Source organism: Kazachstania africana, chromosome 3 (genome assembly GCF_000304475.1).
Source record: "Kazachstania africana CBS 2517 chromosome 3, complete genome".
NCBI lineage: Eukaryota > Fungi > Ascomycota > Saccharomycetes > Saccharomycetales > Saccharomycetaceae > Kazachstania > Kazachstania africana.
In genome coordinates, this window is record NC_018942.1 from 1,220,788 (window position 1) to 1,234,412 (window position 13,625).

The window sequence follows — 13,625 nt, forward strand, 5'->3', positions numbered from 1 at the left end:
TTGTGTGCCGGCTTTAAATGACACATACCCGTTCAGTGTGTATACTTTCTTCAGAGAGAAGCAGCAGCAGCAGTTCTTCATGCTGTCTTTGGGTGAAAATCCAATTCTGGATGAACCCTGTAATGTACAATTTATTCTATTCAGCGTTTTCCGGTCTTGGAAACGGACCGGCCGAATTTTGAAAAGAGAGGCCGATCGCATGGTGTAGTTTTCTATTCCTTTGTCACATTAAAAGAACGTGACAGATGCAGACTCCAGAGGTACGATACTATAATCCCGCAAGGTGGGTTCCATCTGGCGTTACGTAATTCCTATACACTCGTATCAAAAACACTAACAAAGTGTAACCCATCTTGAGAAATAAGCTATCTGCATGAGCACAAAGAAGTTAATCGTTCAAGGCTCTCCCGTTGTTATGTAAAGAAGTTCCGTGGAGCTTTTTTAATATATATATATACATATATCCTATTGTAAAGAAGCTATTATTTATTGTTAATATTTTTAATATATAACGAGAATACACAAACAATAGTCAAGTTCAATCCTTTTGCAGTAGGTTGTTTAAAATATCTTCATATTTATTGTGAGATGCCACGTTGGCTCTCTTCAATAGCTCCTCAGCTTTCTTGTAGGCGTCTTCTTGTTCAGTCGAACCGTAGTCGTGGATATTTCCTAAATCGATGTAAGCCTCTGCAACTTGAACCCAAGTTTCTGGATCATCAGAAATTTGCGCTTTATCTAGATATTCCAATGCAGATTTTATCAAATTCAACGCCTCCTTTTGAGATTCAGCAGCTAATTTCTCTTCTTCTTCAGTTAACGTGATTTCTTCATCACCTCCATCATCATGTCCATATTGTAATCTTACATAGGTACTTGATGGAATTTCAGCATCTTTCAAGTATAATTCACCGGTAGATTTCGCAATGGAGTGGTATAATTTACTACCTTTATAAGTTTCAGAAACAAATTCAAATAATTCAATGAATTGATTCTTCAACCATTTGTAATGACTATGAAGATTGTTCTTAATTCCATGTAGAGGATGATTCTTCTTCAAAACAATCTCTTCATCTTCCTCCTCATCCAATTCTTCATCATCATCACTATCTAAACCTTCCTTTAGATTATTCTCAGTACCAAAATTTTCTACAATATCTAATAAATCATCAAAACTTTTTAATATTTCAAAGCATAATTCCAATTGGTCCATATCCTTTTCTCTTATGACAGAAAATGATTCAATACCTTCTTTCAACATCTTGGAAAGATCGATGTTAGCAATCTTGGTACTACTAACTTTCAATTTGGAAATGTATTCTAATGGGATTCTTTGAAAAATGATTTTAGAGACGATTAATCTCAATTTTGAAGTGTCTTTGAAGTTTTTTTCCATACCCAACTTTATGGCATCCATTGCATTTTCGAAGATATCATTAATCCTCAATTTAGAGTCATTGACTTTGAACACAGATAATTCAGACAGTGCAATGGCAAAAATTACATAAAATTCAATGTCGTTTAAAAGTGTTTCATTCTTAGCGGTTATAGCAGAGTTACATTCGTTAATAACACCATTTAGCAAAGTCTCGGTGTCCCTTGGAGAATCTAAATATGATTTTAAAAGGGTCTTCAGTTGAGTAATTTCATTTTCTGGATCTTCATTTTCGTTAACTTGGAAAGTCAGTTGCGGAGAGTTTGAGTTTTCTTTTGAAACTGGAGTGGTCTCCTTCTTTTGTTTCTTTGATTTATTCTTTTGGGAAATTCCTAATGGTCTCTTAGCCATGTTTACGTGTCCTATATGCTTTTAAAGATCTCATCTCATCATCAACCTCGACCATTTCAATTTTTTTTTTTCAAAAATGCACTTAAATTTTTCACGCACACGTGGACAAAAATTCACAGAATGCTAATGATGAACTGATTTGCATTTGAATATTTATATGTATATAATATATCTCTAACATTATTTATTACAGGATATATGGATGGCGACGTATCATGAATAGTTGAATTCAAATTCGAAGTTTTGGAATCAAAGTTTGTTCTTTATTCAATTTATCTGCATTTTTCTTATGCATAATTTCCTTACAATCATTTAGACGATTACAATCATGATTTTCCATTATTCTGTGCTTAGAACAGAAGGACCCATTACAAAACTTACAATCTCCAATCAATTTCAAAGAGAGATTATCGCAATCCTTGAAAAAGCATAGATTCTTTCTCTTCTTCTTTGGCTTTTGTGAGGACCTCTTGTTTACACGTTTACGCGATGTAGACACACCACTGTCTGTACTTGATATCTTGGATAAAATGGGAAGGGGCGATGATGCATTAGCGGTTGTCACCGTGGCACCACTTGCTAAGCTGGAGGCAGCAGAGGGACTTCTTTTCAATGCCAAGTCCGCTGACAACTCTTCTTTTGTAGCTAAACTATCAGGAGTCAATTTTATCTTGTTCACGTTTAAGTCTGACATGCTATGGTCTGTCCGTGTGTGTGGGGCCAGTTTCGTTGTGTTCTTGGTAAATGTTTAGTTTATGGGTGATATAATAAGCGTTGTTTATTATATAGCGCACAGTATGATCGTGGTGTTTTCAAGAAAGTGGCAAATTTCAAGAAATAAATAGTGAGGTATTTATATACTAAAGTGGCTTTCCCTCACACTCTCTATGACTAAGAGAGGATAGGAATAAGGAAAGACGAATAAGGCCCATAAAAAAAAGAGAAGATGGGATTGTGTGCATGAGGGTGTTGGCACCACCACCACCACCATCACCGCCGTCAAATGGAGGAAGTATAATAATAGACTCACAATCGCTATCTCATATGGATTCGCCAAGTAACTGCAATGAAATACAAGGAAAATCAAAAGGAAAGTTAAAGAAGCTCACGGAAAACTTTAGCGGGGGGTGATGGTGGTGCCATTAGAGTGGCTTGCGATGAAAAAAAACAGCTTTCGGAAAGGGGGAGGCTAGTTTTAGCAGTGGGACACGTTGCTCACGTGAATAGGAAAGTTATCCGTAAATAGTTGAGAGGTTGTTGTTGGTGACTGTGGGTGTGCGTTGATCTCACTATTAGGTGTAGTGGGCTCCTCCCGCAATCATGAATATATAACATGTATATTTTATTTTATACACCTCATGCAATGCACGATTATAAATCGTCAGAAATAGTTGCCAGGCTGATTCTTTCACCTGGTTTGAATGCAGGTAGACCCAAGTAGGGACAGCCACTGCATCTGAAGGCGTCTCCCAATGTACATGACCCACATCCACCAACTTTTTTGCCTTCAATGGTGAAATCAATCTCGGTTAGTTCGTCTTCAGTGAATTTGATTACCTTCTCCTGTACGCTTCTGATTTGTTCTATTTCTTCTTCCACTTCCTCTTTCAAGCCACAACTACAGTCCTTACATGCTTTCTTCTTCTTTGTCTTGGTCTTCCCACACATGATCATAGTTACGACATTATCTTTACCTTCTATAATCAGCTCATCCTCCGACACTGACTCCTCACCACCTTCACTGTCAAGTAATGAATCCAGAAATTTGGCCTTGGCCGAATCACTGAACACCCCATCTTCGTTTTCGTCATCATCATCCTCTTCTTCATCAGAAACAAGCTTCTTGTTTGAAAGATTGCCTAGTTTCTTGAAACTAGGTAGTTTCTTTCTAAGTTCGCTGGTATTACCACTTCTGGCTTTTCTCAGACTCACGGGGGCTACATCCTCCGTTTTCTTTTCCTTCTTAATCCAAAAATATGCATTATTTTCATTTACAATCTCAAATCCATTTATTAGTGCGTCTATCTTGTACTTATCACTTAAGCCATATAAGTTACCGTTATCTTTCAACGCATCGCCTAGAATAGTTACTAACTTACTAGGAAACAAGATATCCTCACGTTTTTCAGGCGTCAAATAATAAATCAAATCATATGTACCTTGTGCTACTTTCACAGACCCATCATTTACTTTATTTATTAGATATTGTTCCGTGAATTTAAGATTTTCAGTTTCGTATTGTTCTTTCACTTCTGGAACCTTCTCCGGCATAGTAGTAATAGCCGGATGCAATAATAATAAAGCTCTCTCCATATTTTTTTGGCTCTCAGTTACTGTCATCGTCAACTAAGCTTCTTTTTAAACTTCAAATGATTATTGCTCTTTATATGTATTCCAATTCGTTTATACCATTTTTTGCAAATTTTAATAGATGAGCAAAAAAAAAAAAAAAAATTAAATATCATTGCCGTTAGCGGAGACCAGCTCACGTGCTATGACAACATAAATCGACTTAATGATGCATAGTAGTACATATGCAATAGTTGATAATGTATTAATGCCTGTCATATAATAAATAATTTATCTATAAACGTTGTTTCGTGATAGCAAGTATCTATGTCGTGGTGGTCTCTGGGAATGCCTTCATTTCTTCACCATCGTCATCTTCTTCATCATCATCGTCGTCATCGTCATCGTCGTCATCGTCATCATCATCATCATCTAGAACGTCGCTGACTGTTTTGTCGCCTTCCTCTTCCTCTTCCTCGTCTTCATCATCATCGGGTATTTCTTCTTCATTATCCTTGGGATATCCTCCTAATTTTATTACAATCTTGTCTATAATTTCATTCTTGTCCATCATACCACCTAGACCAATATCACCATTGACTCCGATAACTTTTTCTGATGGCTTGAAAACCGTTATCCAGGGCATTTCCTCTTCTATTATTTTCAATTGTTTCTTTGTCATTATAGAATTATAAGTTGACGATACCATAGAAGGTGCAAGGAAAATAGGAAACATAGGGTTCCATGCCCTGATGACACTTGTCAGTAAATTATCACAAAGACCCAACGTGATCTTAGACAATGTATTGGCTGTTAGCGGAGCTACCACCAATATATCTGCCCACCTACGTAATTCAATATGCAATACAGGATCTGTTCTGTTGTGCCACGTATCCCATTCATCTTGGTCTGTCCAAACTCTAATATGTGATGGAAATTCAATGGGAGTTACAGGGGACTGAAGTTCAATAGTACCATTCACTCTCGTTTGTGTCGATGATGCCGCTGAAATCAATGAGATGTCGGAATTTATTCTACTTAGATTCACTTCAGCTAGATTGCCGCTACTATTATTACTGTTGATATTTATGAGATTAGTGTTATTAGCAATCTTTTTTAGGTATCTCTTAGCAAAAAATTGTGTCGCTGACTGTGTTAAAATCACTTGAATGGAAATTTTATCCTTACCATAAATTTCTTCCAATTTTTTAATCATTATCCTGATCTTGAATACAGACATAGAACCTGTAGCACCGAATAAAACGTGTAGTTTACCATCATCCTGTGGCAATCTAGGATCAATATTTTTTACATTTTCCCTTCTTGGAATATTTGGAGCAACAGTGTTCGAAGTTGAAATTCCCTCTAAGACAGATTCCAACGTGTTGATATTTTCACCAGTACCAACTGACCCACTAGAAGTACCGTTGCTACTATATGTCCCACTGTTTGAGCGAGATCTTGTCTTACCAGCTACGAAAAAAGGTTTTGAAGGCTCATCTAATTGAATATGCTTGAAATCCTTGGCAAGCTTGGAATCTACACTATCAGACTTTGGTGATAGTATAGACGTTGGAGTAGACATATTGGAAAAAGCTGAAGCCTCCAACTCTGATGCCAACTTCGTGTTGATATCCCTTAGTTGAGTGGCTTCTTTATTTTCAATTTCGAAAGTTGATTGTGCTGCAATTTTGACCTTTGGGTCATCAAAAGTTACCATTGGAGTCTTTTTCATTACCGAAGATGTGGAGTTAGTTACCACAGCGCCTGAGGTACCAGATGCGTTCATGATGGACTTTGTCTGTGATCCAGTAGGACTCGTAGATGTTCTTAATATAGGTGAGTTCGCTAATGAAGATTGAACAAAAGAACTGACACAGTCCAACGGAGATGTATTTCTGGTCATCATGGGATCTTCGGAAGTACGCTCTCTTTGTGATAAGGGAACGAAGTTCGGTGATACAATAACTGGCTTCTTTTCTTTTAAAGGATCTATCATATTATGTAATTCAATTTGAATAATGATATTAGGTAAGATATCAAAGTTGGCGCTTGTATTCGACGAAAAATCTTGAATAAAGTTATAAGGAGAGAATGGGGAATTGTAGACTGACTAATTCAAAAGTAAATTAAATCTCACTTCTTGACACACACACACACACACACACACTCGCTCACGTTTCTCAAGCTACAAAAACTAATAAAGACACCAACAGGAACAAGAAATACAGGAAATGCTAAGCTTCAGCTTAAAGATCATTAAATTAAAATGCGATACTGGATAGTCTTACAAATCCTGGGTATGGCGAGAGTCGCGATGATCTCTCCTCCAAACTCACAGAATCGTGAACTCACTCTCGAGGAATGAAAATTTTGCGAACCTTCCGAGAAAAATTTTCAGTGCGTCTGTTGAAAATGATGTGATTGTGAATATCGAACGAATATAGTGTGAATTTCTTGTAAAACGAATATTATATGACGTGTGTATATGAGAGATACTTGGTATGTAGTGAGGAGTGGGACAACTTTAAATGTTGGCTACCCCACGCTTGCAGTTGTCTATGAGTTTATTTCGACAATCAGGCTATTTTCTGGCTGCATCGGTTCTGTCGCTGCTGAATCTTGTTCTCCTTGTAATGGCGGAGGTAGGATGTTCATGGGGAGTGAGGAATAGTTTTCTTGCTCTTGAGTGGGCATTGAGACATCTTCTTCAAATATACTCGTGTCGTCAAATGGGTTGTCTAGATCTCTCTGCTGTATATTCAATCTGAACTTACCGTCCGGCGACATCGATAATTTGTAAATGCTGTGGTCTGGCTCTTTGTAGGGGCTACTGAGTCGACCATCATATGCGTTTTCTTTATCAACTATGGCAGCGTCCTTGCTCTCGTTAGTTTGAGAATGTTGTTGCGTTGTGGACGTCTTATTGATCTGAGACAGTTTTGGTATCTGACTCTTGTGCATTGTGTTGTTCCTTTCACGATTTAATTTATTCATGTCAACTGGAAATAACTTTTTTGGTCGTATATCATTAAATTTCATGTCTGCTAAGGCCAAAGTAGGTGACATCGTCGAGCTAGTGATCTCTGAATATGACTTCATTAAAGTTGGCTTCCTTATCCTCGTGGCATTATTGAGATTCATGGATTTCCTCTCTTGTACAGTGGAAAACTGTACAAAATTGTCATTATTGCTTCTTGATGGACTTAAAGAACGCGATATTTTTTCTTTTCTTACCATGCTATCACTTTTATGTCTAATTGGGGTTTTATGAACAGTTCTTGACATCAATTCAGCTGTACTGTAGGTCTTTGATCTCATAGTTGTTGTTTTTGGGATTGTTGCATGCTTTCTTGAATGATTATCATTTACCCTGGTAGAATTGACAACAGGCCTCGTCCTACCAAAATTTAAAACGCTTTTTGGATACCTACTCATAAATTCCTCTTCTTCTTTTAAGATAATATCTTGGAGTTTTTCACCATTAAAGGAGAATGGTTTGTGGAAAAAATCTTCAGCTTCAACTAATTTGACCTTGAGCTCCTTGATGACTTTGGGGAAATGTCTCTTTAGCCTTCTTCTAGTATTTTCCTCTTTTAATAGTATTTTATGAGAGTTTCTTGCAAGTAACCTTGATGAATCTTTACTACTATTTTCTAAGAATATTTTATCCTTCTGTAATGATTGGAATTCTTTGATCAAGTTAAGAACGGGCTCATATATTTTCAGTTGTTCGTTCAAGTTTTTTATTTCAACTTCACAAACTTCCAGTAAATTTTCATCATCCTGTAATCCTTGAGAAGTTTCCTTCATATTTTTGAACTTACCTATGAAATTTGCTCTGTCCTCGTTTGGAATTTGTAAAGTGTCCCATAATTCGTTAATCTTTTCCCAGGATTCAGTTATTAAATCCTTAATCAATTCCTTCTTCATGGTCTGTAGCCTTTGAAACTCAATCTTGAAGTTATCTATGACATCAAGAGAAAGATTGTTGTTCTTATTTAAAAAGAAACTGGTATATTCTTCAGGTACTTTCAATTTACACCATAATTCTCTACAATTATCTAAAAGCAATTTTTTTTCCTCGAATCGTTGTGATTTGACAATTTCATATTGTTTTTTAATGAATTTAAACTTGTTTAAGAGGTCGTCATTCAATGGCACATATTCATTTTCAGAAGCTTTCTCAATTCTAGAATATTTGGTGAGTAATTCAATCTCATCCTTGTTCAAATTATCAGTTGCGTTAAGACGTAATTCATGTAACAAAGTTTCAATATTCTTGATCAATTTTTTAACTTCACAAAACCTAAAATCATATTCAGTTCCATAATATTTCGTTAGCTCTGCTAATCTTTCATTTCTCTTTGGTGTTAGATGCTTGAATTGGTCACTATAGAGAAAAAGTTTCTTATTTGATCCAATAAAGTTGGAAATTTGACTGATTTCATTGGTCTCATTCAAACTTTTCAAACAAGCTTGAATTACATAGAGTTTGGGGATATTATTAATAAATTGTACATCTTCTTCTGCCATTGATTCTATGGTACCCACAGAATTTATTATGATCTGTAAATTCAATGCGTTATTTAAGAAACTGATTAATTTTGGAATATAGGCATTGAATATGAAAATTTTTGCTGATTCTAATAAGGACTTTTTATTCAGTAGAGATAAGGGCTTCTTCGGAGATTGTGGTACGGTCTTTCTGGTTTCGAATAAGATGGAATTTCTAATGTATAAATCAGGTATTGTCCTTATACCATTTGGATCATTTAAGTTTTCTAAAATCTTATTCAATATTTCTTGTTCCATATCATTACTAGTCGATAGATTTTCCATTTCCGTTTGTGCATCTTGGTAAAAATTGTTTATTGATTCAGACAACGTGCTGAAAATAGCTTCCTCTTTCTTTTGTATGTCTAAGTTGGAGTACCCAATTTTTTGATAAAAAACGTGCAGGTCACCTAATAGTTTTTCCAATTGTTTGGATATCACATTAAATTTGTCACTGTAGGGAGAAGAACTATTGCTGGTTGTGTTGAATATTGTCTTTTGTGACTGATTTGGATATGGTCCGTCAAAAGTGGATGGTCTAATTGGAGAACTTAAATCGTTGATTTTGACAGGCGTCAATGTCAGGAAATCTTTTGAAGTGCTAATGGGAAATATGGTACCAGATGTGGTAGCTGGGGTTGCAGTAATCACGGGAGAATTTGTGGTATTCGTTGCACTCTCTGTTGAGGATGTTATGGACTCAGTGGCCAGAGATGAGGGATGATCTGTTACTGAATTCATAGTGGTCCCAAAAAGAAGTGGTCAAAACAAAAAAAAAAGATAACAAACAAGCTTTTTTCTCCTAGGAATACGTCGGTATTTTGTGTTGGACTCTTGTATTTGTTTCTCAAATATATGGATAGCTTGTGGTCTATGTTTATAGCAATTGATCATGTTTCAAAGCATCTAATTTCAATGTTCCTCAAATTAGTGAGAACGAACCGGTTCTTGCTGTTTACATGTTTCCGAATGCGGTAATTTGACACTATTACCCTGAAAAATCATCAGAGAGTGGCATGCCCGGAAAATTAGGGCACGATACGTTGTGCTGCTGGTCGGAAATTTTCATCTCGCCCAAGCCCTGAAAAGGCTATGACACGGCAACGTTGAGAAAAACCCTAATATAATATTTCCATTTGGAATGGGTATTGCCACAAAAGCACATTTGGGCGGCTAATATGAAGTTGTTTTGTAATCGCAGGTTATTCCTTCTCTGATTTCAATAGGATGCGTTTCTCGTCACGTGATAATTGCACGATAGGATATTTGTAATGTTACCCCATTGGAATAAGCACTATTCGCATCACACATAAAGCGATGGACCAATATCAAGAGTAGTATTGTGGGGGCAGATTTATTGATAATCTTATTGGCATTTGTAGCCTTGAATATATTAATTGTGTATAGGAAATTGTTATGGCGCCTTTATTTTCGGGCTTCCCATAGGAAGCATGCCATGGGATTTGCAGCCAGAGCTATACTAAAACGTGACAAATAAATAGGTCAATATTACGGCCAGGTGTTGGCTTTTTCTTTTGTCAAGGAACGTCAGACCGCATAATAGATCTGTAATGTCATTTTTCTAGTTTTATGACTTCATGTTTCCGTAATAATTTAGACAGAGAGATCTGTTTTGGGTGGTATTGGCTTCGAAATTACTGGTCGTATCGCTAAGTCACAGAATAGACTCTCCGATATTCCATTCTGGCTTGTATCAACGTGGGGTAAATATATAAAAAGTTCTCTTGGATAAACAAGAGTGAAGTGGCCTTTTAGCTGACTAACGTTTACGTTGGATTCACCGGTTCAAGCGGCTACTACATCATGCCATATTGTTCGTCCCCAGCCAAACTGTGTCAGTTCGCACTCACTGAAGAGTCCACAGAGACCCATTCACAGGATCTTCCTACAGCATACAGACAAATGCCATGCAACTTGGTGGGTTAATCAATTGGAAGACCAGCTATAAGATAGAGACTTATTATGTAGAATCAGAAAGTTTGGTTTTAAAAAATCACGTGACGAAGAACTTTACAACTTACCCGCAATTTACACTCGAAATTCTGGAAAATTTTTCCTCCAAAATTATCGTCATTTTGGAAAATTTTTCCTTGCACAGCAGAGACAAAAGTCAAGTTATAGTGTTGAGATATATTAATTGATACAGGAGATAGAAATCTTTTTATCTTGAAGAATAGATCAATAACACATAGTCAGAGATGTCCATCAACCATTGTAGGTTTTACGAAAACAAGTATCCAGAAGTTGACGATGTCGTCATGGTCAATGTTCAACAAATCGCCGAAATGGGTGCTTACGTCAAATTATTAGAATATGACAATATTGAAGGTATGATTCTACTGAGTGAATTATCTCGTAGACGTATAAGATCTATCCAAAAATTGATCCGTGTTGGTAAGAATGATGTCGTTGTCGTCTTACGTGTTGATAAAGAAAAAGGTTACATTGATTTATCAAAACGTCGTGTATCTTCAGAAGATATAATTAAATGTGAAGAAAAATATCAAAAATCTAAAACTGTTCATTCCATCTTGAGATACTGTGCTGAGAAATTCCAAATTCCATTAGAAGATTTATATAAATCAATTGCATGGCCATTAAGTCGAAAATTCGGACATGCTTATGAAGCTTTCAAATTATCTATTATTGACGAAACCGTTTGGGAAGGTATCGAACCACCATCTCAGGAAATATTGTCAGAATTGAAAACTTACATTTCAAAGAGATTAACTCCACAAGCTGTCAAAATTAGAGCCGATGTTGAGGTTTCTTGTTTCAGTTACGAAGGTATCGATGCCATTAAAGAGGCTTTGAAGTCAGCTGAAGCCATCTCTACCGAACAAATGCAAATTAAAGTTAAATTAGTCGCTGCTCCTTTATATGTCATTACCACCCAAGCTTTAGACAAAGCTCAAGGTATTGAACTATTAGAAACTGCAATTACAAAAATTAATGAAGTCATTACTAAATATGGTGGTGTTTGTAACATTACTATGCCACCAAAGGCTGTCACCGCCACTGAAGATGCTGAATTACAAGCTCTATTGGAATCTAAGGAATTAGACAACAGATCCGATTCTGAAGATGAAGATGACTCTGATTATGAATAATTAGATTAATCTTTGTTTCTTCTATTCGTATCTATCCCCCATCACATTGTCATACTACTTACTCAAGATAAAACATATATATCACACATATATTACCTATAATTGATTTTTTGAAAAAAAAATAACTGTATAATGAAATTGCAATTCTTTGTTACTTTACTCTTTCGCTTTAATTTTTATAACATTTCTGGACCAAACTATATAGATAAGAAAGAAAAATGTCATTCAAATAAACGTTATAGTTCTCTTATTTGATCAATTGTATAAAATCATTTATATAGAACTAAGTCATCATTGTAAATCTATATCATAGAAACATAAAAATAAATTAAAATACTGGAAACTAGTAATTTAAATTAATTTAAGCTCTGGCGACGTGTTCGACTAAGTCAACAACTCTGGTGGAGTAACCGTATTCGTTATCGTACCAAGAGACTAATTTGACGAACTTTGGAGATAATTGAATACCAGCGGAAGCGTCGAAGATAGAAGATCTTGGGTCAGAGATGAAGTCAGAAGAGACAACAGCATCTTCAGTGTAACCTAAGACACCCTTTAACTTACCTTCAGAAGCAGCCTTGACGACCTTCTTGATTTCATCGTAAGTAGTTTCCTTAGCTAACTTAACAGTTAAATCGACAACGGAAACATCGACGGTTGGGACTCTGAAAGCCATACCGGTTAACTTACCTTGTAATTCTGGTAAGACCTTACCGACAGCCTTGGCAGCACCAGTAGAGGATGGGATGATGTTACCAGAAGCGGTTCTACCACCTCTCCAGTCCTTGTGGGATGGACCATCAACAGTCTTTTGGGTAGCAGTTAAAGAGTGGACAGTGGTCATTAAACCTTCTTCGATACCGAAAGCATCGTTGATAACCTTAGCTAATGGAGCTAAACAGTTAGTGGTACAAGAAGCGTTGGAGACAATGTTTTGACCAGCGTATTTGTCTTCGTTAACACCAACGACGAACATTGGAGCGGTACTGGATGGAGCAGTGATGACAACCTTCTTAGCACCGGCGTCAATGTGCTTTTGACAAGTGTCTAATTCCTTGAAAACACCAGTGGAGTCAACAACAATGTCGATCTTGCTAGCAGCCCATGGTAAGTTAGCTGGGTCTCTTTCTTGGTAGACAGCGACCTTGTGACCATCGATGACGATGTGCTTGTCATCGTGGGAGACAGCACCCTTGTATGGACCGTGGGTGGAGTCGTACTTGAACATGTAAGCAGCGTAGTCAACAGCAATGAATGGATCGTTGATGGCAACGACTTCAACGTCCTTTCTGTTTAAAGCAATTCTGAAGACTAATCTACCGATTCTACCGAAACCGTTAATAGCAATTCTAACCATTTTTTATTTGTTGTTTGTTTGATGTGAAACTACGTTCCTGCTGATATAGACAAAAATTAAGAAGCAAAATAAAAGGAGACTCTCAACATCCTAAAGTTCTGAGATTTTGTCAACGTTTATATATTAATTTGGACCAGAAAATGGTACTTGAACGGTTGCTGAAGGATATCTCGTATTGGTTGTAAAAACTTACACGTCTGTTTCAAGAGCAAGTAAGTTGATTGCTTCGAAAACCGAGAACTCTACGCATGTCTAATCATGATACGTAGCGTCTCACACCTATCAAAAATGTCTTGGTGATGTTTTAAGAAATGCAAGTGAGTGTATAACATGTTCCTAATTACACTAGAGAAAGAGAAGGGGAAAGAATAAAATAGAAACTACTGACCTCTCTAGGATCTCAGGAGAGAGCTGTCTTGGTCCACCCATCATTTAGTCGACCATCAAGAAAGCAGCTTCCCTCGGACTTGACCAGGAGTTCTCTTGTTTTTAAGTCACCTTATTT

General features: G+C 36.6%; 7 protein-coding genes across 7 annotated transcripts; 1 reads left to right on the top strand and 6 right to left on the bottom strand.

Annotated features, from left to right (window-relative positions):
* Positions 1–538: 538 nt before the first annotated feature.
* On the bottom strand, positions 539–1,786 carry ETT1 (Ett1p; the record flags this gene model as incomplete). The annotated part of the gene is made up of 1 exon (XM_003956691.1): positions 539–1,786. The coding sequence occupies one exon, from the start codon at positions 1,784–1,786 to the stop codon at positions 539–541; it is 1,248 nt and encodes a 415-aa protein (XP_003956740.1).
* Positions 1,787–2,015: 229 nt separating this feature from the next.
* On the bottom strand, positions 2,016–2,480 carry TMC1 (Tmc1p; the record flags this gene model as incomplete). Its single annotated transcript, XM_003956692.1, has 1 exon — positions 2,016–2,480. One exon carries the CDS (start codon positions 2,478–2,480, stop codon positions 2,016–2,018), a length of 465 nt encoding a protein of 154 aa, XP_003956741.1.
* A 677-nt stretch (positions 2,481–3,157) lies between these two features.
* Positions 3,158–4,126, bottom strand: KAFR0C06150 (uncharacterized protein; the record flags this gene model as incomplete). Its single annotated transcript, XM_003956693.1, has 1 exon — positions 3,158–4,126. The coding sequence occupies one exon, from the start codon at positions 4,124–4,126 to the stop codon at positions 3,158–3,160; it is 969 nt and encodes a 322-aa protein (XP_003956742.1).
* Positions 4,127–4,400: 274 nt separating this feature from the next.
* Positions 4,401–6,074, bottom strand: KAFR0C06160 (uncharacterized protein; the record flags this gene model as incomplete). Its single annotated transcript, XM_003956694.1, has 1 exon — positions 4,401–6,074. One exon carries the CDS (start codon positions 6,072–6,074, stop codon positions 4,401–4,403), a length of 1,674 nt encoding a protein of 557 aa, XP_003956743.1.
* Positions 6,075–6,634: 560 nt separating this feature from the next.
* On the bottom strand, positions 6,635–9,373 carry ASE1 (Ase1p; the record flags this gene model as incomplete). The annotated part of the gene is made up of 1 exon (XM_003956695.1): positions 6,635–9,373. One exon carries the CDS (start codon positions 9,371–9,373, stop codon positions 6,635–6,637), a length of 2,739 nt encoding a protein of 912 aa, XP_003956744.1.
* Positions 9,374–10,851: 1,478 nt separating this feature from the next.
* SUI2 (translation initiation factor eIF2 subunit alpha) lies at positions 10,852–11,763 on the top strand (the record flags this gene model as incomplete). Its single annotated transcript, XM_003956696.1, has 1 exon — positions 10,852–11,763. One exon carries the CDS (start codon positions 10,852–10,854, stop codon positions 11,761–11,763), a length of 912 nt encoding a protein of 303 aa, XP_003956745.1.
* Positions 11,764–12,124: 361 nt separating this feature from the next.
* Positions 12,125–13,120, bottom strand: KAFR0C06190 (type I glyceraldehyde-3-phosphate dehydrogenase; the record flags this gene model as incomplete). The annotated part of the gene is made up of 1 exon (XM_003956697.1): positions 12,125–13,120. One exon carries the CDS (start codon positions 13,118–13,120, stop codon positions 12,125–12,127), a length of 996 nt encoding a protein of 331 aa, XP_003956746.1.
* Positions 13,121–13,625: the final 505 nt, after the last annotated feature.